The sequence below is a fragment of the Cuculus canorus genome, chromosome 32 (genome assembly GCF_017976375.1).
Source record: "Cuculus canorus isolate bCucCan1 chromosome 32, bCucCan1.pri, whole genome shotgun sequence".
Classification (NCBI taxonomy): domain Eukaryota; kingdom Metazoa; phylum Chordata; class Aves; order Cuculiformes; family Cuculidae; genus Cuculus; species Cuculus canorus.
This window is the reverse complement of record NC_071432.1, coordinates 582,451-607,262: the sequence shown is the minus strand read 5'-3', so window position 1 is coordinate 607,262 and position 24,812 is coordinate 582,451. Positions and strand designations below refer to the sequence as shown.

At 61.9% G+C, this 24,812-nt stretch overlaps 2 protein-coding genes and 1 long non-coding RNA gene across 9 annotated transcripts; 1 reads left to right on the top strand and 2 right to left on the bottom strand.

Moving 5' to 3' along the window:
* Nucleotides 1-289: 289 nt before the first annotated feature.
* On the top strand, nt 290-24,603 carry GPKOW (G-patch domain and KOW motifs). Of its 6 annotated transcripts, none has more exons than XR_008447466.1 (14): nt 295-362; nt 8,997-9,062; nt 15,334-15,532; nt 16,648-16,808; nt 16,926-17,026; nt 17,785-17,888; nt 18,006-18,183; nt 19,488-19,569; nt 20,552-20,627; nt 21,590-21,704; nt 22,737-22,806; nt 22,886-22,971; nt 23,057-23,580; nt 23,713-24,603. XR_008447466.1 is itself a non-coding variant. In XM_054052272.1 (13 exons), the coding sequence occupies exons 3-13, from the start codon at nt 15,345-15,347 to the stop codon at nt 23,186-23,188; spliced, it is 1,293 nt and encodes a 430-aa protein (XP_053908247.1). In that variant the 5' UTR covers nt 295-362; nt 8,997-9,062; nt 15,337-15,344; the 3' UTR covers nt 23,189-24,601. The 6 variants fall into 6 exon arrangements, 4 of the variants coding, with proteins under 4 accessions (XP_053908249.1, XP_053908248.1, XP_053908247.1 ...); XR_008447465.1 differs by having other exon boundaries at nt 23,057-23,679; nt 23,713-24,602; XM_054052272.1 differs by having other exon boundaries at nt 15,337-15,532; nt 23,057-24,601.
* On the bottom strand, nt 935-7,151 carry PLP2 (proteolipid protein 2). Its single transcript, XM_054052275.1, has 5 exons — nt 7,025-7,151; nt 5,038-5,193; nt 3,606-3,701; nt 2,153-2,240; nt 935-1,045 (listed from the first exon to the last, which is right to left on the bottom strand). Exons 1-5 carry the CDS (start codon nt 7,109-7,111, stop codon nt 1,026-1,028), a joined length of 447 nt encoding a protein of 148 aa, XP_053908250.1. The 5' UTR covers nt 7,112-7,151; the 3' UTR covers nt 935-1,025.
* Nucleotides 10,837-15,320, bottom strand: LOC128849739 (uncharacterized). 2 transcript variants are annotated; one of them, XR_008447467.1, is made up of 3 exons: nt 15,171-15,320; nt 11,351-11,425; nt 10,837-10,876 (listed from the first exon to the last, which is right to left on the bottom strand). It is a non-coding gene; the product is annotated as an uncharacterized LOC128849739 (long non-coding RNA). The 2 variants fall into 2 exon arrangements; XR_008447468.1 differs by lacking the exon at nt 15,171-15,320 and adding an exon at nt 12,374-12,441 and having other exon boundaries at nt 10,838-10,876.
* Nucleotides 24,604-24,812: the final 209 nt, after the last annotated feature.

Below are 24,812 nucleotides of genomic sequence, written 5' to 3'. Positions count from 1 at the left end.
CTCCAGCACCTCAAACTGGGACTCCCATTTCCCCAATACGCATAAGTAGGCTCTACGCATGCGCAGCGCCGACCCTTACGCATGTGTAGCTGCCCACACGTAGCTCTTTTTCCCGCCTTAGCATTGCGCATGCGCAGTCCTTTCCGTCTTAGTATTGCGCATGCGCAATCGTTTTACCGCCACGCCTACGTGCCTACATGCGCCTACTGCGCATGTGCACGCTTTCCCGCCTTAGCACTGCGCACGCGCTCGCCGCGGCGTATGCTGGGAGTTGTAGTCGGCGCCATCTTTAGGGGGGTCTATAGGGTCTCTATAGGCGCCTTCCCGCCATCCCCATCGTTGCGAGAGACGCGGAGGAGCCGGTAAAGCGTGAAAAACATCCTTTATTTCCCAAAAGATTGCCTCAAAAAGCGAGGGGGGGCACTCCTGAAGGGGGGGGAGGTTTTAAGGGGAGGGGGGATACCCCTAAAGATGGCGGGAGGCACCCCAAAAGGTGAGGGGAGCTCCTAAAGATGGCGGTCCTAAAGGAGAAGAGGAGCTCCTAAAGATGGCGAGGGGCACCTCAAAGGGGGGGGGCTCTAAAGGAGAAGGGGAGCCCCTAAAGATGGCGGGGGGACACCCCAAAAGGGGGGGCCCTAAAGGAGAAGGGGAGCCCCTAAAGATGGTGGGGGGGCACCCCAAAAGGGGGGGCCCTAAAGGAGAAGGGGAGCCTCTAAAGATGGCGGAGGGGCACCCCAAAAGAGTGGGGCCCTAAAGGAGAAGGGGAGCCTCTAAAGATGGCGGGGGGGCACCCCAAAAGAGGGGGCCCTAAGGGAGAGGGGAGAGCACCCTTAAAGCTGAGGGGGGGCACCCCAAGGGGAAACTGAGGCACGGGACGGTCCAAGGCACTGGGGGGGGGGAGCACCCCATTAAGGGACACCCCCCCCAAACACCACCCCCCTCCCCCCCCAACCCCCCAATAATTTAAAGCTGCCCCCCCCCGGGGGGAGGGGGAGTTTTGGGGTGATTCTGAGCAGGTTTGGGGTTCAGGCGCCGTCTGGGGACTCTGCGGGGGGGGGGCACAAAGGGAAGAGGGGGTTAGAAACCCAACTGCCCTCCCCAGTGCTCCCAGTTCCCATCCCAGTGCTCCCAGTTCCCCTTACAGAGCCTTCCCAGTGCTCCCAGTTCCCCCCCATAGCCCACCCTGCCATCCCAGTGCTCCCAGTTCCCCCTATAGAGCCTTCCCAGTGCTCCCAGTTCCCCTTAGAGCCATCCCAGTGCTCCCAGTTCCCCCCCATAGCCCACCCTGCCATCCCAGTGCTCCCAGTTCCCATCCCAGTGCTCCCAGTTGCCCTTATAGAGCCCTCCCAGTGCTCCCAGTTGCCCTTATAGAGCCCTCCCAGTGCTCCCAGTTCCCCTTATAGAGCCTTCCCAGTGTTCCCAGTTCCCCTTAGTGCCCTCCCAGTGCTCCCAGCTCCCCCCCATAGCCCACCCTGCCATCCCAGTGCTCCCAGTTCCCCTTATAGAGCCCTCCCAGTGTTCCCAGTTCCCCTTAGAGCCCTCCCAGTGCTCCCAGTTCCCCTTATAGAGCCTTCCCAGTGCTCCCAGTTCCCCTTATAGAGCCTTCCCATTGCTCCCAGTTCCCCTTAGAGCCCTCCCAGTGCTCCCAGTTCCCCCTCATAGCACACCCTGCCATCCCAGTGCTCCCAGTTGCCCTTATAGAGCCATCCCAGTGCTCCCAGTTGCCCTTACAGAGCCATCCCAGTGCTCCCAGTTCCCCTTATAGAGCCATCCCAGTGCTCCCAGTTCTCCCCCCATAGCCCACCCTGCCATCCCAGTGCTCCCAGTTCCCCTTATAGAGCCTTCCCAGTGCTCCCAGTTCCCCTTAGAGCCCTCCCAGTGCTCCCAGTTCCCCCCCCATAGCCCACCCTGCCATCCCAGTGCTCCCAGTTCCCCTTCTAGAGCCTTCCCAGTGCTCCCAGTTCCCCTTAGAGCCCTCCCAGTGCTCCCAGTTCCCCCCCATAGCCCACCCTGCCATCCCAGTGCTCCCAGTTCCCCTTATAGAGCCCTCCCAGTGCTCCCAGTTCCCCCCTCAACGGGGCACCCTCCCATCCCGGTCCCTCCCCATCGCACAGCCCCCCCCTTCCCCCCTCCCAGTGCTCCCAGTACAGACCAGTTGGGGCGGCGCTGTGGCCCTGCCGGGTGGGCAGGGTGATGTAGGCGTCGTAGCCCAGGAGGATCCCCGCCAGGAGCCCCAACACCTGGGGGGGCAGACACCCCAAAACTGACCCCCTGCACCCCAAAACTGACCCCCCAACCCCAAACCGACCCTCCTGCACCCCAAAACCAACCTCCCAACCCCCCTGCACCCCAAAACTGACCCTCCTGCACCCCAAAACCAACCTCCCAACGCCTCCTGCACCCCAAAACTGACCTCTCAACCCAAAACTGACCCTCCTGCACCCCAAAACCAACGTCCCAACCCCCCCTGCACCCCAAAACTGACCCCAACCCCAAACCGACCTTCCTACACCCCAAAACCAACCTCCCAACCCCCCCTGCACCCCAAAACTGACACTCCAACCCAAAACTGACCCCCCTGCACCCCAAAACTGACCTCCTAACGCAAAACTGACCCTCCTGCACCCCAAAACTGACCGCCTGCACCCGAAAGCTGATCTCCCAATCCAAAACCGACCCTCCTGAACCCCAAAACCGACCTCCCAACCCAAAACTGACCCTCCTGCACCCCAAAACCAACCTCCCAACCCCCCCTGCACCCCGAAACTGACCTCCCAACCCAAAACCGACCCTCCTACACCCCAAAACCAACCTCCCAATGCCTCCTGCACCCCAAAACTGACCCCCCAACCCAAAACTGACCCTCCTGCACCCCAAAACCAACATCCCAAGGCCCAGTGCACCCCAAAACTGATCCCCTGCACCCCAAAACTGACCCCCAACCCCAAACCGACCCTCCTGCACCCCAAAACCAACATCCCAAGGCCCAGTGCACCCCAAAACTGACCCCCTGCACCCCAAAACTGACACTCCAACCCAAAACTGACCCCCCTGCACCCCAAAACTGACCTCCTAACGCAAAACTGACCCTCCTGCACCCCAAAACTGACCGCCTGCACCCGAAAGCTGATCTCCCAATCCAAACCCGACGCTCCTGAACCCCAAAACCGACCTCCCAACCCAAAACTGACCCTCCTGCACCCCAAAACCAACCTCCCAACCCCCCCTGCACCCCGAAACTGACCTCCCAACCCAAAACCGACCCTCCTACACCCCAAAACCAACCTTCCAAGACCTCCTGCACCCCAAAACTGACCTCTCAACCCAAAACTGACCCTCCTGCACCCCAAAACTGACCCTTCTGCACACCAAAACCAACCTCCCAACCCCCCCGCACCCCAAAACTGACCCTCCTGCACCCCAAAACTGACCCCCTGCACCCCAAAGCTGATGTCCCAACCCAAACCTGACCCTCCTGCACCCCAAAACCAACGTCCCAAGGCCCCCTGCACCCCAAAACCGACCCCCTGCACCCCAAAACTGACCCCCCAACCCAAAACCGACCCTCCTGCACCCCCAAACCCTCCTGCACCCCAAAACCTCACCCCCGCGGCGATGCCGGCGCCGTCGCGGTGGCCGATGATGACGATGAGGGAGGTGATGAGGAAGAGGAGGCACCCGATGACGCAGCGGATGAAATCCTGCAGGTGTGGGGGGGGACAGGAGAGTGTGACCCCCCCTAAAGGCCCCCCAAAATCCCCTGGGCACCCCCAAAACCCCCTCGCAGCCCCCCAAATCCCCCATTAATCCCCTCAAACCCCCTCGCAGCCCCCCAAATCCCCCATTAATCCCCCCAAACCCCCTCTCAGCCCCCCTAAATCGCTCATAAATCCCTCCGAAACCCCTTTCAGCCCCCCCCAAATAGCCCATAAACGCCCCAAAACCCCTCTCAGGCCCCCCAAAACTCCTCTCAGCCCCCCCAAATCCCCCCAAAACCTCTCTCAGTCCCCCCAAATCCCCCATAAACCCCTCCAAACCCCCTCTCAGCCCCCCCAAATCCCCCATAAACCCCCTCAACCCACTGTCAGCCCCCCAAATCCCCCATAAACCCCCTCTCAGCCCCCCAAGTCCCCCATAAACCCCCTCTCAGCCCCCCCAAATCCCCCATAAACCCCCTCAACCCACTCTCAGCCCCCCAAATCCCCCCATAAGCCCCCCAAAACCTCTCTTAGCCCCCCCAAATCCCCCCATAAGCCCCCCAAACGCCTCCTCAGCCCCCCAATCCCCCCTAAACCCCCTCTCAGCCCCCCTAAACCCCCTCAACCCACTCTCAGCCCCCCCAAATCCCCCCATAAACCCCCCAAACCCCCTCTCAGCCCCCCCAATCCCCCCTAAACCCCCTCTCAGCACCCCCAAATCCCCCATAAAGCCTCCCAAATGCCTCCTCAGCCCCCCAATCCCCCTTAAACCCCCTCTCAGCCCCCCCAAATCCCCCATAAACCCCCTCTCAGCCTCCCAAATCCCCCATAAATCCCCCCAAAACCCCTCTCAGCCCCCACAAATCCCCCCTAAACCCCCTCTCAGCCTCCCAAATCCCCCATAAATCCCCCCAAACCCCCTCTCAGCCCCCACAAATCCCCCCTAAACCCCCTCTCAGCCCCCCAAATCCCCCATAAATCCCCCCAAACCCCCTCTCAGCCCCCACAAATCCCCCCTAAACCCCCTCTCAGCTCCCCAAATCCCCCATAAATCTCCCCAAACCCCCTCTCAGCCCCCCCAAATCCCCATAAACCCCCTCTTAGCCCCCCCAAATCCCCCATAAACCCCCTCAACCCACTCTCAGCCCCCCCAAATGCCCCATAAGTCCCCCAAAACCTCTCTCAGCCCCCCCAAATCCCCCCAAACCCTCTCTCAGCCCCCCCAATCCCCCCATAAACCCCCCAAACGCCTCCTCAGCCCCCCCAATCCCCCCAAATCCCCCATAACCCCCCCAAACCCCCTCTCAGCCCCCCCAATCCCCCCCAGCCCCCCACTCACGGTCCAGCCCCAGTGGATGAAGGTGATTTGGGGGGCCACGCGGCACCCCCAGGCGAGGAGGATGAGGGCGGCGAAGACGAGCTCGCAGATGGCCAGGCCCGTGTAACCGGGAGTGCGCGAGGCCCCGTAGCAAATCAGCGCCAGCACACACAGCACCTATAGAACGGCACCTATAGCACCTATAGGGCCCCCCCCGGCCCCGTACAGCCCTCCCAGCCCCCATGGAACAGCACCTATAGCACCCATAGAGCCTAAACGGTCCCTATACGGCCTGCGCAGGCGCCTACGGAATGGCACCTATAGAATCCGTAAGGTCCCCGCACAGCCTTTACGGCCCCCGGTCTCCATAGAACAGCACTTATAGCACCCATAGGCTCCACACAGTCCCTACACAGCTTGCACAGCGCCTATAGAACACCATATATAGTATTATGTGGATGCCGTGCAGTCAATGTATAGTTTATAGTGCCTATATAAGAGCTTTTGTGAGGTCTTTATGGGATTCATATTATGCTATATGTAAAATTACTACCGTGGTACCTATAGAGCATTTCTATTGGCTGTTACACCCCACCTATAGCAGCCCTATAGGCTCCACCACTCCTCTATATGGACCACAACCCCCCTATAGGACCCCTATATCGCCCAACAGTCCCCTATAGCAGCTCTATAGAGCCATCACCCCCCTATAGCAACCTTATAGGCGCCATTAACCACCTGTAAAGCCCTTATAGACCCCTATAGGACCCCTGTAGATCTCAACACCCTCCTGTAGGGCCCCTATAGGCCCCATCACACCCCTACAGCAACCCTATAGCCCCCACCCCCCCCCAATATGGGACCCTGACAGCGCCCACATGGGGTCCCCCAGGCCACGCCCTCTCCCTCGCAGGCCACGCCTCCATTGCCTCGCGCCCCCTCAGGCCACGCCCCCCCGTGGGCGCGGGACAATGCGCCCTTGTCAGACGCGCCTGGGCGGGGACCGTCGCCATGGCAACAGCACAACAGCCCCCGCGCCCTCCCTTAAAGCGGCAACGCCACGTGGGGTGGGGGCGCCGCAGCGTTGGGCTCTTAAAGGGGCAACGGCACCAGGCTATATTTTGGGGGGGGCTTAAAGGACCCCCCCCCCATCTCATTCTCTTAAAGGACCAGCGCCCCGTTATGGCGGGCAGGACGTGGCGGGAGGGGCCAGGCCCCACCCAGCCTGGCGCAATAACGGCTGGCACGGAGCCTCCGGGCACGGGCACCGCCCAAACCTCCTTCCCCCCCCCCCCCCCCCCCCCCCCCCCCCCCCCCCCCCCCCCCCCCCGGAGAAAAAAGGGCTCCAGGTGCCCCCCCCACCAGTCCATTCACCCCTCGGAGCCAATCAGCGAGCGGATTCCTCCCCTTGGCCCCGCCCACCTCCCCCCATTAACCCCTCCTTTGCTGCATGGGGCCAAAGGGCGTTGCCCCTTGGGGGGGGGGAACCCTGGTGCCCCCCCCAGAATAGAGACCCAGTGCTGCCCCCCCCCCGAAAAATGGGGACCCAGGCAGCCAAGTGTACCCCCAAAATTGGGAGCTCCCCCTAAAATACGGATCCAGGCATCCCAGTGTCCCCCCCCCTCCATAGGGACCTCCATAGGGACCCCCCAAAATGGGGACCTAGGTATCCACGTGCCCCCCCACCCCTACAATGGAGGACCCAGGCATCCTGGTACCCCCTAAAACGTGGGACCCCCCCCCCCTAAATGGGAACCCAGGCATCCCAGTGCCCCCCCCACAATGGGACCCAGACATCCCAGTGCCCCCCCCCCCAAATGGGAACCAGGCATCCCAGTGCCCCCCCCCAAATGGGCACTCAGGCACCCCAGTGCCCCCCCCCCAAATGGGACCCAGACATCCCAGTGGCCCCCCCCCCAAAATAGGCACACCAGTGCCCCCCCCCTCCCGCGAGGGTCCCCCAGCTCCCCCTCCAGGGGTCTCTCCCCCCCCCCCCGGTGGCACTCACGATCTCCCCAACGAGCACCAGCCCCTTGCGGGTGCGGCTGAAGGCCAGGCAGGCGGCGGGGCCGCTTTGAGCCCCGCTGGGCTCCATGGCGGGCAGTGGCACCGGGACTCGGGGTGGAAGTGGGGGGGGGGGGGGGGGGGGGGGGGCGAAACGGGCGGGCGGGGGGACCCAGGGAAACAGAAACGGGCACGAGGAGGGGCGTGGCCAGACGTTGGGGGGGCGTGGCCAAGAGGCGCGGACGGCCGCGCGATTGGACGGCGCAAATGGGGAAACCCCAGGGCGGGAGAAGGAGGGAAGGGGCGTGGCCATGAGGAAAGGGCGTGGTCAAGAGGAGGGGCGGTCACGTGATTACAGAGCGCTGGAAAAGGGGCGGGGCTTACAGGGGAAGCCCCTTTGTGATTGGCTCAGGGCGGGGAAGCCCTGGGAGGGGGCGGGGCTTAGAATGGGCGGGGCTTACAGGGGAATCCCCGTGGTTGGCACCTCCCCAGTCTCTCCCAGTGCTCCCAGTCCCCGCCCAGCCGCTCCCAATCCCCCTCCCAGTGCTCCCAGTCCCCTCCCAGTACTTTCCCAGCCGTCCCAGTCCCCCCCAGCCCTCCCAGTCCCCTCCCAGTGCTCCCAGTCCCCGCCTAGCCGCTCCCAATCCCCCTCCCAGTGTTCCCAGTCCCCTCCCAGTACTTTCCCAGCCGTCCCAGTCCCCCCCAGTGCTCCCAGTCCCCTCCCAGCCGCTCCCAGTCCCCTCCCAGCCGCTCCCAGTCCCCCTCCCAGTGTTCCCAGTCCCCCCCAGTGCTCCCAGTCCCCCTCCCAGTGTTCCCAGTCACCTCCTAGTTCCTCCCAGTACATGATCTGTGTCCCCAGTCCTCTCCCAGTACTTTCCCAGTGCTCCCAGTCCCCTCCCACGTGCTCCCAGTACCTTCCCAGTGCTCCCAGTCCCCTCCCACGTGCTCCCAGTTCCCCCCCAATCCCCCTCCCAGTTCTCCCAGCACCACCCCCAGTTACTCCAGAACCCCCCAGTCTCTCCCAGTTCCCACCAGTAATCCCCCCAGTTCCCCCAGTCTCCTCCCAGTTCTCCCAGCACACCCCCAGTTCCCCCCAGTCTACCCCATCACCCCTCCCAGTATTCCCAGTTAACTCCAATCCCCCCCCAGTCCCCTCCCAGTGCTCCCAGTCCCCCCCCCCCCCCCCCAGTGCACCCAGTCCCCTCCCAGTCACTCCCAGTCCTCCCCAGTTTTGGGGTGACTCAACCGGATGCGTTTCCGCCCAGATACTGGGGGGGGGGGGGGGGGGGGGGCAGGAAACGACTCCAGGAGGCACTTTGGGGGGGGGGGGGCAAATTTATTGAGCACCCCCAAACTGGGGAGGAGGGGGGGCAAAAATAGGGGGGGAACCCCAAAAACCCCTCCAAAAATGGGGGGATAAAAATGAGGGGGACCCCCCCCAAAAAAGTGCCCCCCCCCCATTAACATTGCATAGCTTGAATTTGGGGGTGCAAAAAAGGGGGGGCAATTGGGGGGCAATTAGGGGGTGCAGCCAGGGTGGGGCAATTAAGGGGGGCAATTAGGGGGTGCAGCAATTTGGGGGGGGCAATTAGGGGGTGCAGCCGGGGGGGGGCAATTAGAGGGTGCAATCTGGGGGGGGGGGGCCGTTTGGAGGGGGCAATTAGGAGGGTAATTAGGGGGTGTGGGGCAACTGGGGGGGGCAATTAGGGGGTGCAGGAAACTGGGGGGGCAATTAGGGGGTGCAGCCTTGTTGGGGTGCAATTAAGAGGGTTAATTAGTGGGGTTCAGTCCCCCCCTTAATTGCCACCCCCCCTCCTTTATACTTTAACAGATGGGGGGTGCAGCTTTGCAATGGACAATTAGTGGGGGGCAATTAGGGGGTGAAGCCTGGGGGGGGTTGGAGCAATTAATGGGGGTAATTAAGGGGGGACTGAGCCCCCCCCTCATTGCTGACCCCCCCCTTTTTTTTTCACCAGGGGGGATCGGGGCGTCCCACGAGGCAGAAGCAGCGCTCGCCGTGGGGGGAGGCGCAGACCCATAGCGTGAGCAGCCCCCTCGCCCGCCGCGGGGGGGGCCCTGTGGGGAGAGGGGAGGGGGGGACCCCCCCAAAAAAAAAATAGAGGGGGGGGACACCCCCAAAAAAAAAGAGAGAGAGAGGGAGGGGACCCACAACCCCAGGAATGGAGGAGAAATGGGGGCCTTGGGGGGGGTTGGGGGGGGAATGGGGGGGTTTGGAGGGCTCATGGGGGGATTTGGGGGGGGCTCATGGGGGGGGCATAGGGATTTGGGGGGGTCTTAGAGGGGATTTGGGGGGGCATGGGGGTGTTTGGGGGGTTTTAGAGGGGATTTGGGAGGCAGCCGATGGGGTTTGGGGGGGCCATGGGGGTGTTTGGGGGGGTCTTAGAAGAGATTTGGGGGGCTCATGGGGTTTGGGGGGGCCATGGGGGTGTTTGAGGGGTCTTAGAAGGGATTTGGGGGGGTCTTGGGGGTTTGGGGGGTCTTAGAGGGGATTTCGGGGGGTCTTAGAGGGGATTTGGGGGGGCTCATGGGGTTTGGGGGGGGCCATGGGGGTGTTTGGGGGGGCCCATGGGGGGATTTGGGGGAGCTCATGGGGTTTGGGGGGAGCCATGAGGGTGTGGGGGGGTCTTAGAAGGGATTTGGGGGGGCCCATGGGATTTGGGGGGTTTTAGAGGGGATTTGGGGGGGCCTTTGGGGCATTGGGGGGGGCATAGGGGTTTGGGGGGGTCTTAGAGGGGATTTAGGGGGGAGCCCATGGGGTTTGGGGGGGCCCATAGGGGTTTGGGGGGACCATGAGGGGGATTTGGGGGGGCTCATGGGGGGGGCATAGGGGTTTGGGGGGGTCTTAGAGGGGATTTGGGGGGGCCATGGGGGTTTGGGGGGGTCCTTGGGCTGTACCATTGCTTTTGGGGGGGAAGATTGGGGTGATAGGGTGGGTACCTCGGGGATTTGGGGGGTCCCTGGGCTGTACCATTACATTTAGGGCGGAGTATTGGGGTGATAGGGGGGGTATCTCAGGGATTTGGGGGGTCCCTGGGCTGTACCATTGCATTTGGAGGGGGGGGGGTTGGGTTGTCCCATGGAATTGGGGTCCCTGGGCTGTACCATTGCATTTGGGGGGGGGGGGTTGGGTTGTCCCGTCCCATGGAATTGGGGTCCCTGGGCTGTACCATTGCGGTTGGGGGGGGGGGGAGGTCTCACCATGGCGGCGCAGCAGCAGACGCAGGTGGTTCCCCCCCCCCCGGACTCCATTAATGGCCCCGCCCTGCGCCCCAGTACACCCCAGTTACCGACCAGTACTCAACCAGTATTCCCAGTTCCCCATGAATACCCACCCAGTGCCCTCCCAGTTACCTCCCGGTTCCCTCCCACTGCTCCCAGTTACCTATAAAGACACACAATTCTCTGTTAGTATTCCCAGTTACCTCCCAGTACCCTCCCAGTACTCCCAGTTACCTCCCAGTACTCTCCCAGTACTCCCAGTTACCTCCCAGTTCTCCCAGTGTCCTCCCCATTAACTCCCAGTACACTCCAGTATTCCCAGTTACCTCCTATTGCATCCCAACATTCTCCCAGCACTCCCAGTTCCCTTCCAGTAGCCTCCCAGTTACCTCCCAGTAATCCCAGTTCCCACCCAGTAGCCTTCTAGTTCCCTCCCAGTACCCCCAGTACGCTTCCAGTGCACCCAGTTACCTTTCATTGCCCTCCCAGTATCCTCCCAGTTACGCTCCAGTGCTCCCAGTCCCCTCCCAGTCCCCTCCCAGTGCTCCCAGTCCCCTCCCAGTGCTCCCAGTTTGTACCTGGGCCCAGGCCAGGCTGTCACTGTCCTCAGGGCGAACTGGGAGGGGGGGGGGGAGGGTGAAGGGCGGCCCCAGTGCCTCCCAGTATAACCCAGTATCCCCCCCCAGTGCCCCTAATCCCTCCCAGTCCCTCCCAGTGTTCCTAGTCGTCCTCTCCCAGTTCCTCCCAGTAGCCCCCAGTGACTCCCAGTGCTCCCAGTCCATCACAGCCCCCACCAGTCTCTCCCAGTGCTCCCAGTAATACTTTAATCCCCAGGAGTCCTTCCCAGTCCCCTCCCAGTGCTCCCAGTCCCCTCCCAGTGCCCCCAGTCTTCTCCTCCCAGTGCTCCCAGTCCCCTCCCAGTTGCTCCCAGTCCCCCCAGTCCTCTCCCAGTTGCTCCCAGTCCCCCCCAGTCCCCTCCCAGTGCTCCCAGTCTCTCCCAATTGTTCCCAGTCCTCTCCGAGTCCCTCCGAGTCCCTCCCAGTCCCCTTCCAGTGCCCTCCCAGTTGCTCCCAGTTGCTCCCAGTCTCACCAGTAGGCAGGAGGTCGCGGGGTTCGGGTCCCACAAAGCTGGTGGCGGCCACGGGCGCGGGGGGGGCCCAGGGGCCTGCGGACACCAGTGCTCCCAGTTACCCTCCCAGTTACCCTCCCAGTTACCCTCCGCGGGCCCCACCCACCCCTCCCAGTGCCTCCCAGTGCCTCCCAGTGCCTCCCAGTGCCTCCCAGTGCCTCCCAGTGCCTCCCATTTCCCTCAATCCCCCTCCCAGTGCCTCCCACTGCCCTCCCAGTACCCCCAATCTTCCTCCCAGTCCCTCCCAGTATACCCAGTCCCCCTCCCAGTGCCCCCAGTCCCCCTCCCAGTCCCTCCCAGTGCCCCCAGTCCCCCTCCCAGTGCCTCCCAGTGCCCCTAATCCCCTCCCCAGTGCCTCCCAGTGGCCCCAATCCCCCTCCCAGTGCCTCCCAGTGCCCCCAATCCCCTTCCCAGTGCCTCCCAGTGCCCCCAATCCTCCTCCCAGTGCCTCCCAGTGCCTCCCAGTGCCCCCAATCCCCCTCCCAGTGCCTCCAATCCCACTCCCAGTGCCTCCCAGTGCCCACAATCTCCCTCCCAGTCCCTTCCAGTATACCCAAGCCCCCTCCCAGTCCGTCCCAGTGCCCCTAGTCCCCCTCCCAGTCCCTCCCAGTGCCTCCAATCCCCCTCCCAGTGCCCCCCAGTGCCCCCAATCCCCCTCCCAGTGCCTCCCAGTGCCCCCAGTCCCCCTCCCAGTGCCTCCCAGTGACCCCAATCCCCCTCCCAGTGCCTCCCAGTGCCCCCAATCCTCCTCCCAGTGCCTCCCAGTTCCTCCCAGTGCCCCCAATCCCCCTCCCAGTGCCTCCCAGTTCCTCCCAGTGCCCCCAATCCCCCTCCCAGTGCCTCCCAGTGCCCCCAATCCCCCTCCCAGTGCCCCCAATCCCCCTCCCAGTGCCCCCCAGTGCCCCCAATCCCCCTCCCAGTGCCTCCCAGTGCCCCCAATCCCCCTCCCAGTGCCTCCCAGTTCCTCCCAGTGCCCTCACCCACCCAGGCTCCGCAGCAGCAGGACGAGGTCGAGGTCGGGGTCCCCCCAGTTCTCCCAGTTTGGGGGGGCGGTGGGGGGGGGCGGTGGGGGGGGGCGGCTGTAGCGCAGCACTCGGGTCCCCCCCACGGCCACCACCACGCTCACTAACGAGGAAAACCCCTAATTAGGGACCCCCCCGCCACTAATTAGGGACCCCTCACACTAATTAGGGACCCCCCCACATTCATTAGGGACCCCCCACTAATTAAGGATCACCCCAAATTAGGAACCATCAAGGGGCTGGAGACCACCCCCCCCCAATTAGGGATCCCCCTTAATTAGGCATCCCTGCCCTAATTAGGGACCTCCCCCTAATTAGGGATCCCCACGCCAATTAAGAACTCCCTCCCAATTAGGGACACCCCCCCTAATTAGGGATCCCTGCCCTAATTAGGGACTCTCTCCCAATTAGGGATCCCCCACCCCAATTAAGGACTCCCTCCCAATTAGGGACACCCCCCTAATTAGGGATCCCTGCCCTAATTAGGGACTCCCTCCCAATTAGGGATCCCCACGCCAATTAAGGACTCCCTCCCAATTAGGGACCTCCCCCTAATTAGGGATCCCTGCCCTAATTAGGGACCTCCCCCAATTAGGGATCCCCACACCAATTAAGGACTCCCTCCCAATTAGGGACCTCCCCCTAATTAGGGATCCCCACACCAATTAAGGACTCCCTCCCAATTAGGGACCTCCCCCTAATTAGGGATCCCCACACCAATCAAGGACTCCCTCCTAATTAGGGACCCCATCCTAATTAGGGACCCCATCCTAATTAGGAGTCTTTCTTCATAATTAAGTACTCCCCAATTAGGGGACTCTCCCTAATTAGGGTCTATTCTCCATAATTAAGGATCCCCTCCTAATTAAGGACCACCTCCTAATTAGGGATCCCCTCCTAATTAGGGACCCAGTGCTCTCAGTCCCTCCCAGTGGCCCAAATCCCCCTCCCAGTCCATCCCAGTCCATCCCAGTTGCTCCCAGTGCCCCAATCCTCTTCCCAATTTATCCCAGTGCCCCAAATCCCCCTCCCAGTCCCTCCCAGTTTATCCCAGTGCCTCCCCAGTGCTCCCAGTCCCCCTCCCAGTAACCTCCCAATGCTCCACATCCCCTCCCAATCCCTCCCAGTTTATCCCAGTGCCCCAAATCCCCCTCCCAGTCCCTCCCAGTCCATCCCAGTGCCTTAAATCCCCCTCCCCGTCACTCCCAGTGCCTTCCCAGTACTCCCAGTCCCCCTCCCAGTCCATCCCAGTTGCTCCCAGTGCCCCAAATCCCTTCCCCAGTCCATCCCAGTTGCTCCCAGTGCCCCAAATCCCCTCCCCAGTTCATCCCAGTTGCTCCCAGTGCCCCAAATCCCTTCCCCAGTCCATCCCAGTTGCTCCCAGTGCCCCAAATCCCCCTCCCAGTGCCTCCCCAGTGCTCCCAGTCCATCCCAGTTGCTCCCAGTGCCCCAAATCCCTTCCCCAGTCCATCCCAGTTGCTCCCAGTGCTCCAAATCCCCTCCCCAGTCCATCCCAGTTGCTCCCAGTGCCCCAAATCCCCCTCCCAGTGCCTCCCCAGTGCTCCCAGTCCATCCCAGTTGCTCCCACTGCTCCAAATCCCCCTCCCCAGTCCATCCCAGTTGCTCCCAGTGCCCCAAATCCCCTCCCCAGTCCATCCCAGTTGCTCCCAGTGCCCCAAATCCCCCTTCCCAGTCCATCCCAGTTGCTCCCAGTGCCCCAAATCCCCCTCCCCAGTCCTTCCCAGTCCCTCCCAGTGCCTCCCCAGTACTCCCAGTTAGCGCCCCCCCCACTCACCGCTGGGGACTGGGGGCGCCTGGGGGGGGGGCGGCATCAGGGAGGGCTACGGGGGGGTGCAGAGCCATCCCAGTACTCCCAGTAACCCCCAGTGCCCTCCCAGTACCCTCCCAGTGTCCTCCCAGTCTCTCCCAGTTTAACCCAGTGCCCCCAGTCCCCTTCCCCAGTTCATCCCAGTTGCTCCCAGCGGCCCTAATTCCCCTCCCAGTCTCTCCCAGATTATCCCAGTGCCCCAAATCCCCCTCCCAGTCCATCCCAGTTGCTCCCAGTGCCCCCAGTCCCCTTCCCAGTCTCTCCCAGTTTATCCCAGTGCCCCAAATCCCCATCCCAGTGCCTTCCCAGTACTCCCAGTCCCCCTCTCCAGTCCATCCCAGTTGCTCCCAGTACCTCAAATCACCATCTCAGTCCCTCCCGGTCTCTCCCAGTTTATCCCAGTGCCCCAAATTCCCATGCCAGTACTTCCAGTGCCTCACCAGTACTCCCAGTCCCCCTCCCCAGTCCATCCCAGTTGCTCCCAGTGCCCCTAATCTTCTTCCCAGTTGATCCCAGTGCCCCTAATCCCCATCCCAGTCACTCCCAGTTTATCCCAGTGCCTTAAATCCCCCTCCCTGTCCCTCCCAGTGCCTTCCCAGTACTCCCAGTCCCCCTCCCCAGTCCATCCCAGTTGCTCCCAGTGCCCCAAATCCCATCCCAGTGCCTCCCCAGTGCTCCCAGTGCCTCCCCAGTGCTCCCAGTCCCCTCCCAGTGCCTTCCCAGTATTCCCAGTCCCCCTCCCCAGTCCATCCCAGTTGCTCCCAGTGACCCAAATCCCTCTCCCAGTGCCTCCCCAGTGTTCACAGTCCCCTCCCAGTGCTCCCAGTCCCTCCCAGTTTAGCCCAGTGCCCCATATCCCCCTCCCAGTCCCTTCCCAGTTCCCCCCCCAAGCTCTCCCCATCCCCTCCTCGCCCCCCCTCCCCTCGGGTACCGGCGTCTCCACGGCAACGGGCGCGAGGCGGGCCGGCGGAAGGGGCGGGGCCAGCGGCCGCGCGTCTCCACCAATCAGCGGCCCCGAGAGCTCGACGCAAAAGCTCATGGGAGTTGTAGTCCGGAAGTGACTCCCCGAGTCTTTTCCGGTTCCCTCTGCACAGTAGTGGCGAAGATGGCGGCGGATGGGGGCGCTGAGGCCGAGATGGCGGCGGAGGCGGCGGCGGCGGCACCGCCAGGGCCGGTTTCCTTCTCGTTCAGCCGCAAAGCGGAGCGGAGGAAGGTGCTGAGGGCGGAGCAGAGCGCCGAGAACGGCGGCGACACCGATTTCCTTACGGCGGTGGAAGGGCGGGAGCTGCTGAGGTAACGGGGGTGGGGGGTGGGGGGGTAGTGGAGCGATGTGCGCATGCGCGGGAGCGGATCCTGAGGGGGGGTTACTGGGAGCACACTGGGGGGATGCTGGGAGCATACTGGGAACACTGGGGGGATCCTGGGGGCGCTGGGAGGGCATTGAGGGGATACTGGGAGGATATTGGGGGCATACTGGGGGCACTGGGAGGATACGGGGGGCTCTGGGGGGATACTGGGAACAGTGGGTGTGCTGGGGGGGATACTGGGAACACTGGGAGCAAACTGGGGGCGCTGGGAGGGCACTGAGGGGATACTGGGAGGATATTGGGGGCATACTGGGGGGCCCTGGGAGGATACGGGGGGTGCTGGGGAGGATACTGGGAACACTGGTAGGGCACTGGGGAGACACTGGAGGCACAGTAAGAGTGCTGGGGGGCATACTGGGGGGATACTGGGGAGTACTGGGGGCGCTGGGAGTATGTTTGGGGGCACTGGGGAGATACTGGGGGCACACTGGGAGTTCTGGCGGTGCTGGGAGCACACTGGGAGGATACTGGGAGTACACTGGGGGGATACTGGGAACACTGGGAGCGTACAGGGGGCATTGGGAGGATATTGAGTGCGTTGAGGGGATACTGGGAGGATATTAAGGGCATACTGGGGGCACTGGGAGGACTTGGGAGCACTGGGGGGATACTGGGAGGCACTGGAGAGATACTGGGAGACACTGCAAACTGATTAGGGGTTACTGGGAGGCACTGGGAGTGCGCTGGGGGATACTGGGAGGCGGTGGGCAGGGTCTCAGGCACCCCCCTTGGGGGCGTGGCTTGTAGGACATTTCCATATATGGACATAGAGGAGTGGCTTGAGAACGGTGCTTGGCGCATGGGGTGTGGCTATCAGGGTGTGTCCATATATAGACATAGAGGGCGTGGCTTGGCCCTTAGCCCAATAGGTGTAGCTTGTGGCCATCTCTATATATGGGTCTATTGGGGGCGTGGCTTGCACTGGACCGCCATATATGGTTCCTTAGGGTGCAGCCACTGCGAACCCCATTCATCGAGGCTGCTTTTGTGGGCGTGGCTTTGTTGGGAATGGGCGTGGTTAACGCATAACCCCGCCCACAGCTCCCGTCCGGCCCCGCCCCCTCCGCAGGAGCTCGTTATCCCCCTGCAGCCCCCTCGGCGCCGGAGGAACCCGGACCCCCCCGAAGGCCACGCCCCCTCCCCTGCAAGCCACGCCCCTCCGGGCTCCGTGGAGGCACAGGCAGTGCAGGAGCTGCTGGAGGGTGAGTTGGGGTTGGGGGGGGGAGTGGGTTTGGGGGGGCTCCTGGGTGTGTGGGGGGTCGGGGCAGGGTTTAGGGGGGCCCCAGAGCACCCCCTGACCCCCCCTGTCCCCCTCGCAGAGGTTCGGCAGAGCCAGGAGCCGGGGGAGGGCGAGGGCGGCCCCCCCTTGGCCATCCCACTGCGGCTCCAGGAGGGCGATGTGCCGCCGCGGCCCCAGCCCGTGAGTCAGCCCTGCCCCATAAGTGACCCCTAACTGCCCCCCAAGTGAGCCCCTGCCCCATAACCGCCCCCTGAGTGACCCTCTGCCCTATAACCGCCCCCTGAGTGAACCTTTCTGCCCCATAACCGCCCCCTGAGTGACCCCCTGCCCCATAACTGCCACCTGAGTGACCCCCTGCCCCATAACTGCCCCTGAGTGAACCTTTCTGCCCCATAACCGCCACCTGAGTGACCCCCTGCCCCATAACTGCCACCTGAGTGACCCCCTGCCCCATAACTGCCCCTGAGTGAACCTTTCTGCCCCATAACCGCCCCTGAGTGACCCCCTGCCCCATAACTGCCCCCTGAGTGAGTCTCTCTGCCCCATAACCACCCCCTGAGTGACCCCTGCCCCATAACTGCCCCCTAAGTGCCCCCCATCCCTATAACTCCCCTCTCACAACCCCAATACTCCATTCTGGACCCATAACTGCCCTTTCCAGCCCCATAACTCCCCCCTTATTCCCTTCAGCTGCCCCCTAAGTGCCTCCCCAGCCCCATAACCACCCCCTAAGTGCCCCTGAACCCCATAACCGCCCCCTAAGTGCCCCCCATCCCTATAACTCCCCTCTCACCACCCCAACACTCCATTCAGGACCCATAATTCTCCTTTCCAGCCCCATAACTCCCCCCTTAATCCCTTCAGCTGCCCCCCAACTGCCCCCTAAGTGCCCCCCCAGCCCCATAACTGCCCCCCTTCGCCCCCTAACTCCCCCCCAGGGCCCCCAGGACTACGAGGCGGTGCCGGTGGCGGCCTTCGGATTGGCCATGCTGCGAGGAATGGGTTGGAGCCAGGGCGAAGGCATCGGCCGCACCTTCAAACAGTGAGTTGGGGGACCCCCAAAAACGGCCTTGGGGGGCACAGGGACCCCCTTAAACTCCCCCCGCATCACTTGGGGGGCACAAAGAGGAAAATTGGGGTGATTTTTGTCCTCTTTTAGGGTGGTGAAGCCGTTGGAGCATCGATTGCGCCCGCGAGGGTTGGGGTTAGGGGCGGATCCGGCCCCCCCCGGTGCCCCCCAAAATCGAGGGGGGGAAGAAGCGGGTGAAATATGGGGCCTGGAGGTTGGGGCCACCGTCCGGATCGAGAGCGGACCCCACCGCGGCATGGAGGGCAAAGTAAGGGCGCTGCGCCCCCCAAGTGTGGGGCTGGGGGATGAGGGAGCGGGAATGGGGCGCGGAGGGAAGTTATGGGGCGGAGAGGTGTGGTTTGGGGTGTATTTAGGGGTCCCTGAGGAGGTTTTGGGGGGTTTTTAGGGGTCTTTGAAGGGATTTGGGGTGGCTTTGGGGATCCTGGGGAGGATTTGGATTTTCCTGAGGGGATTTTGGGGTGTATTTAGGGGTCCCTGAGGGGGTTTTGGGGGGTTTTTAGGGGTCTTTGAAGGGAATTGGGGTGTTTTGGGGATCCTGGGGAGGATTTGAGGTGTCTTTGGGGGTTCCTGAGGGGGTTTTGGGGTGTATTTAGGGGTCCCTGAAGGGGTTTTGGGGTGTTTTTAGGGGGCTCTGAAGGGATTTGGGGTGTTTAAGGGATCCTGGGGAGGATTTGAGGTGTCTTTGGGGGTTCCTGAGGGGGTTTTGGGGTGTATTTAGGGGTCCCTGAAGGGGTTTTGGGGTGTTTTTAGGGGGCTCTGAAGGGATTTGGGGGGTTTTGGGGTGTCTTTGGGGGTTCCTGAGGGAGTTTTGGGGGTCCCAGGGGGCATTTTGGGGTATTTGGGGTCCTGGGGGGGGATTTTGGGGCATTTTTGGGGGTCCCGGGGGGATTTTGGCGATCCTGGGGAGGGATTTTGGGGCATTTGGGTTCCCGGAGGTGGATTTTGGGTTCCCGGGGGGGGGAATTTTGGGGTGTTTTGGGGTGCCGGGGGGGGATTTTGGGGCATTTTAGGGTCCCAGGGGGGGTTTGGGGGGGTTTTGGGGTCCCAGGGGGGGATTTTGGGACATTTGGGGTTTTTTTGGGGGTCCTGGGGGGGATTTTGGGGCGTTTTGGGGGTCCTGGGGGTATTTTGGGGGTCCTGGGGGGGAATTTTGGGACATTTTGGGTTTTTTTTTGGGGTCCCGGAGGGGACTTTGGGGGTCCCGGGGGGGGATTTTGGGATCCTGGGGGCGATTTTGGGGGTCCCGTGGGGGGATTTTAGGGTCCCGGGGGGGACTTTGGGGGTCCCGTGGGCGGATTTGGGGGTTTTGGGGGTCCCGTGGGGGGGTTTTGGGGTCCCAGGGCGGGATTTTGGGGTCCCGCGGGGGGAATTTTGGGGCGTTTGGGGGGTCCCGTGGGGGGATTTTGGGACATTTTGGGGCATTGGGGTGGATTTTGGGGGTCCCGTGGGGGGATTTTGGGGGTCCCGGGGGGGGTTTTGAGGTCCCGGGTGTTTTTTGGGGTGCCGTGGGTGCATTTTGGGGGTGCTGAGGGGCGTTTTGGGGCGCTGCAGGTGCAGGCGCTGCTCCCCGAGGCGGTGCGGGCGGTGGTGCTGGTGGGGGCGCAGCCCCTCACCCTCTCTCTGCACTCTCTGCGTGAGTCACCCCCAGGGCCCCCCCAAACACCCCCAGGGACCCCCAGTTACCCCCAGGGCCCCCCCAAACGCCACCAGGGCCCCCCCAAACCCCCCAGGGCCCCCCAGTTACCCCCAGGGCCCCCCCAAACGCCACCAGGGCCCCCCCAAACGCCACCAGGGCCCCCCAGTTACCCCCAGGGCCCCCCCAAACACCCCCAGGGCCCCCCCAAACACCACCAGGGACCCCCAAACGCCCCCAGGGCCCCCCCAAACGCCCCCAGGGCCCCCCAGTTACCCCCAGGGCCCCCCCAAACACCACCAGGGCCCCCCAGTTGCACCCAGTAAGTCTCAGTGCCACCCCAGTAACCCCCAGTCCCTCCCAGTGACCCCCAGTTTCCCTCCCAGTCCCCGCAGTGCCCCCAGTTTCCCTCTCAGTCCCTCCCAGTCCCTCCCAGCTCCCCCAGTACCCCCAGTTTCCCTCCCAGCTCCCCCAGCTCCCCCCAGTTTCCCTCCCAGTCCCTCCCAGTCCCCCCAGTGAGCCCCAGTTTCCCTCCCAGTCCCCCCAGTGCTCCCCAGTTTCCCTCCCAGTCCCCCCAGTGAGCCCCAGTTTCCCTCCCAGTCCCTCCCAGTTCCTCCAGTGACCCCCAGTTTCCATCCCAGTCCCTCCCAGTGCTCCCCAGTTTCCCTCCCAGTCCCCCCAGTGACCCCCAGTTTCCCTCCCAGTCCCTCCCAGTTCCTCCAGTGACCCCCAGTTTCCATCCCAGTCCCTCCCAGTGCCCACCATTTCCCTCCCAGTCCCCCCAGTTTCCCTCTCATCTCCCCCAGTGCCCCCCAATTTCCCTCCCAGTACCCTCCCAGTGCCCCCAATTTCCCTCCCAGCTCCCCCAGTACCCCCAGTTTCCCTCCCAGTCCCTCCCATCTCCCCCAGTGCCCCCCATTTCCCTCCCAGTCCCCCCCAGTTTCCCTCCCAGTGCTCCCAGTGCTCCCATTTCCCCCCCCAGGCCCCTCGAGCCGCCGCCCGGAGCAGCCCCCGGACCCCCCCAAGGACAAGAGAAAGCTGCACCCCGAAAACGAGAGGTGGGGGGGGGCCAGCCCCTATAGCGGCTTTGGGGGGGCTCTATAGGGGCTTCTGGGGGGGGCTGAGACCCCATAGGGGCTTCAGGGGGGCTCTATAGGGGCTTGGGGGGGGCTGAGACCCCCATAGGGGCTTCAGGGGGGCTCTATAGGGGTTTGGGGGGGTCTGAGACCCCCATAGTGGATTCAGGGGGGCTCTACAGGGGTTTTATGGGGTCTGAGACCCCCATAGGGGCTTCAGGGGGGCTCTATAGGGGCTTTGGGGGGGGCTGAGACCCCCATAGGGGCTTCAGGGGGGCTCTATAGGGGTTTGGGGGGGGGCTGAGACCCCCATAGGGGCTTCAGGGGGGCTCTATAGGGGCTTTGGGGGGGGCTGAGACCCCCATAAGGGCTTCAGAAGGGCTCTATAGAGGCTTTGGGGTGCACTGAGACCCCCATAGGGGCTTCAAAGGGGCTCTATAGGGGCTTTGGGGGGGGCTGTGACCCCCATAGGAGTTTCAGGGGGGGCTCTATAGGGGCTGAGACCCCCATAGGGGCTTCAGGGGGGCTCTATAGGGTCTTGGGGTGCACTGAGACCCCCATATGGGCTTCAGGGGGGCACTATAGGGGCTTTGGGGTGCACTGAGACCCCCATAGGGGCTTCAGGGGGGCTCTATAGGGGCTTTATGGGGGCTGAGACCCCCATAGGGGTTTGGGGGGGGAGGTCTGTGTCCCCTATAGGGATTTGGGGGTATCTATAGGGGTTTAGGGGGGCTGAGACCCCCATAAGGGCTTATTTTGGGGGGGCCTTTGCCCCTTTTAGGGCTTTGGGGGTGTCCATAGGGGGTTTGGGGGGGGGGAAAGGACAGTGCTGTGACTCCTATAGTATTCAGGGGGGGCTGTGAGAGCTCTGGGACCCCTTTAGGGGTGATGGGACCCCCCCAAAATCTCTCTCTTTCTATCTTCCCCCCCCCCCAAATTTTCAGGCCCCCCAAAAAGCAGCCGCGGGGCTCCCCCCCCCCTCCGCGATGGTTGCGCCGAGATCTGCGCGTGCGCTGCGTCCACAGCGGCTTCCGCGGCGGCCGCTTCTACAACTGCAAGGTAGGGGGGACCCCAAAACCCCAGGGGGGACCCCAAAACCCCGGGGGGGGACCCCAAAACCCGGGGGGGACCCCTAAACCTGGAGGGAGGACCCCCAAAGTGGGGGGAACGAGGACTCGGAAACCCTGAGGGGGGGGTCACGAACCACACTCAGGTGTTGGGGACCCAGTGGGGGAAAAGGGGGGCGTCTCTGCACCCCAAAATCCTTCTCAGGTGTCCCCAAATCCTTCCCAGGTGCCCATGAGGGGTCTCTGCACCCCAAAACTCCACTCAGGTGTCCCCAAATCCTTCCCAGATGCCCGTGGGAGGGATCCATGTACCCCAAAACCCATCTCAGATACCCCTGGGGGGGTCTCTGCACCCCAAAACCCCTCCCAGGTGTCCATGGGGGGGTTCTGCACCCCAAAACCCCTCTCAGGTGCCCCCAAATCCTTCCCAGATGCCCATGGGAGGGATCCATGTACCCCAAAATCCATCTCAGGTGCCCCTGGGGGGGTCTGTGCACCCCAAAACCGCTCTCAGGTACCCCCAAACCCCTCCCAAATGCCCGTGGGAGGGATCCATGTACCCCAAAATCCATCTCAGGTGCCCCTGGAGGGGGTCTCTGCACCCCAAAACAGCTCTCAGGTACCCCCAAACCCCTCCCAGATGCCCATGGGAGGGATCCATGTACCCCAAAACCCATCTCAGGTGCCCCTGGAGGGGGTCTCTGCACCCCAAAACCCACCTTGGATGCCCCAAAACCGTTCCCAGATGCCCGTGGGGACGTCTCTGCACCCCAAAACCCCTCTCAAGTGCCCCCAAACCCCTCCCAGATGTCCGTGGAGGGTCTCTGCACCCCAAAACCCCCCTTAGATGCCCCCAAACCCATCCCAGATGCCTATAGGGAGACTCCAAACCCCATCCTAGATGCCCCTAGGAGCTTCCTGGCACCCCAAAACTCATCCTACGTGGCCATGGGGGGGGGGTCTCTGTGCCCCCAAACCCCTCTTAGATGGGGGGGTCCCCCATAACCCCCTTTTTCTCCCCCAGATGGTGGTGGAGGATCTGCTGTCGGCCGACGCCTGCGTGTGCCGGACGGACGAGGGGCACTTGGTGGAAGGTGAGTCCCCTCTCGCCGCGGGGTTTAATTTGGGGGTCCCTTGGGGTTGTCCCTGAACCCCCCCAACATCCCCTTTCAGGCCTGCAGGAATCCATGTTGGAAACGGTGATCCCTCGAGGCGAAGGCGACCGCGTGATGGTGGTGTTGGGGCAGCACGCGGGGAGGGTGAGTGGTCGCGAAGTGAGGGGAGGAAATGTGGGGGGTGCTTTTGGGCCTGGAGCCCCCCCAAAACCTGCCCTCCCCCCCACAGGTGGGGCGAATCCTGGAGCGCGATCCGGCGCAGAGTCGCGTCCTCGTGCAGCTGCAGCACGAGGCGGGGCGGGTGGTGGAGCTCGACTACGACGCCGTCTGCCACTACGTGGGGCGCCACGAGGATGATTAAAGGGGCCCCCCAAAAAACAACCGCCTGCCAGGTTCCAGTATGGCCGCCAGGAGGGAGTCGCCAGGAGTCAACATGGCTGCCCTGAAGCCACTTGCAAGGTTCCAACATGGCTGACTGAATGGATTTCACCACGTCTGACCTCATTGCCTGAATGGGCTTGCCAGGTTCAAAGATGGCTGCCCGAAGAGGGTTGCCATGTTCAAAGATGGCTGCCTGAATAGACTTGCCAGGCTCCAACATGGCTGACTGAATGGATTTCACCATGTTCTGACTTCATTGCCTGAATGGGCTTGCCAGGTTCCAAAATGGCTGCCTGAATGGACTTGCCAGGCTCCAACATGGCTGCTTGAATGGATTTGCCAGTCTCTAGGCTGCCTGAAGCAAGCTGCCAGGTTCCAACATGGCTGCCTAAAAAGACTTGCCAGGTTTCAATATGGCTGCCTAAAGCAAGTTGCCAAGTTCCAACATGGCTGCCTGAAGCAAGTTGCCAGGTTCCAACATGGCTGCCTATCAAGACTTGCCAGGTTTCAACATGGCTGCCTGAAGCTAGTTACCAGGTTCCAACATGGCTGCCTATAAAGACTTGCCAGGTTTCAATATGGCTGCCAGAAGCCACTTGCCACTCTCTAACATGACCTCTTGAATAGACTTGCCAGGTTCTAAGATGGCTGCCTGAAGCAACTTGCCAGGTTCCAAGATGGCCGCCTGAAAGGACCCACCAGCCACCAATATGGGTACCTAAATGGCCTGACCAGGTTCCAAGATGGCCGCCTGAATAGACTTGCCAGCTTCCAACATGGCTGCCATCCTGAGGGGAATAAATGGTGCCAAAATGGCGTCCTGGTGCCACAGTTCCATGATCGGAGCGGGGGAAAAGGCGGGAAATGCCTGAGGCGATTCCTTTCCATGAGGGAAAAATGAACCTTTTTGAGGTAAAGTTCCCTTTTTTGAGGCAAAATGCCCTCCTTGAGGTGAAAAAAAAACGTTCCTGAGGTAAAAATCTCTTTTTTTAAGATTAAAATCCCTTCTTTGAGGGCAAAAATTCTCTTTCCTGAGGTAAAAACCTCTCCTGGGAGATAAAAAGTGCCATTTTTGATGTAAAAACCCCTTCTTTGTGAACTCAACCCTTGTTTTTCTGAGGTAATGTCTTCGTTTGAGGTGAAATTCTCTTCTTTTGAGGTAAAAACCCCCTTTTATGACATAAAAAGAATCTTTTTTGGAGATAAAAAACGCTTTTAAAGGCAAAATCAACATTTTGAGGTAATTCCATTTTGAAGTAAAAAAAAAAAACACTTTGGAGGTCAAAAAATACCTTTTTTTTGAGGTGAAGAACTCCATTTTGAGGTAATAAAAATCCCTTTTGAAGTAAAAAGGTTTTTGAGGTTGAAAAAAGGCCCTTTTTGAGGTTAAAGACTCTCTTTTTGAGGTAAAATCTCCTCTTTTTGAGGTAAAAAAATCTACTTTTGAGGTTAGAACTCCTACTTTTGAGGTAAAAACCCCCCTTTTTGAGGTAAAAACCCCTACTTTTGAGGTTAAAACTCCTACTTTTGAGGTAAAAACCCCCCTTTTTGAGGTAAAAACCCCTACTTTTGAAGTTAGAACTCCTATTTTTGAGGTAAAAACC

What these genes read in the sequence shown, in the direction of transcription:
- PLP2 (XM_054052275.1), bottom strand. Translation starts at nt 7,111, where the DNA reads ATGGAGCCCAGCGGGGCTCAAAGCGGCCCCGCCGCCTGCCTGGCCTTC. An exon ending in TGGTGCTCGTTGGGGAGATC is followed by an intron (nt 5,194 to 7,024) that starts GTGAGTGCCACC and finishes GCCGTTCTATAG; the next exon opens with GTGCTGTGTGTGCTGGCGCT. An exon ending in GCGCCGGCATCGCCGCGGGG is followed by an intron (nt 2,241 to 3,605) that starts GTGAGGTTTTGG and finishes CTGCCCCCCCAG; the next exon opens with GTGTTGGGGCTCCTGGCGGG.
- GPKOW (XM_054052272.1), top strand. Translation starts at nt 15,345, where the DNA reads ATGGCGGCGGATGGGGGCGCTGAGGCCGAGATGGCGGCGGAGGCGGCG. An exon ending in AGTGCAGGAGCTGCTGGAGG is followed by an intron (nt 16,809 to 16,925) that starts GTGAGTTGGGGT and finishes TCCCCCTCGCAG; the next exon opens with AGGTTCGGCAGAGCCAGGAG. An exon ending in ATCGGCCGCACCTTCAAACA is followed by an intron (nt 17,889 to 18,005) that starts GTGAGTTGGGGG and finishes GTCCTCTTTTAG; the next exon opens with GGTGGTGAAGCCGTTGGAGC.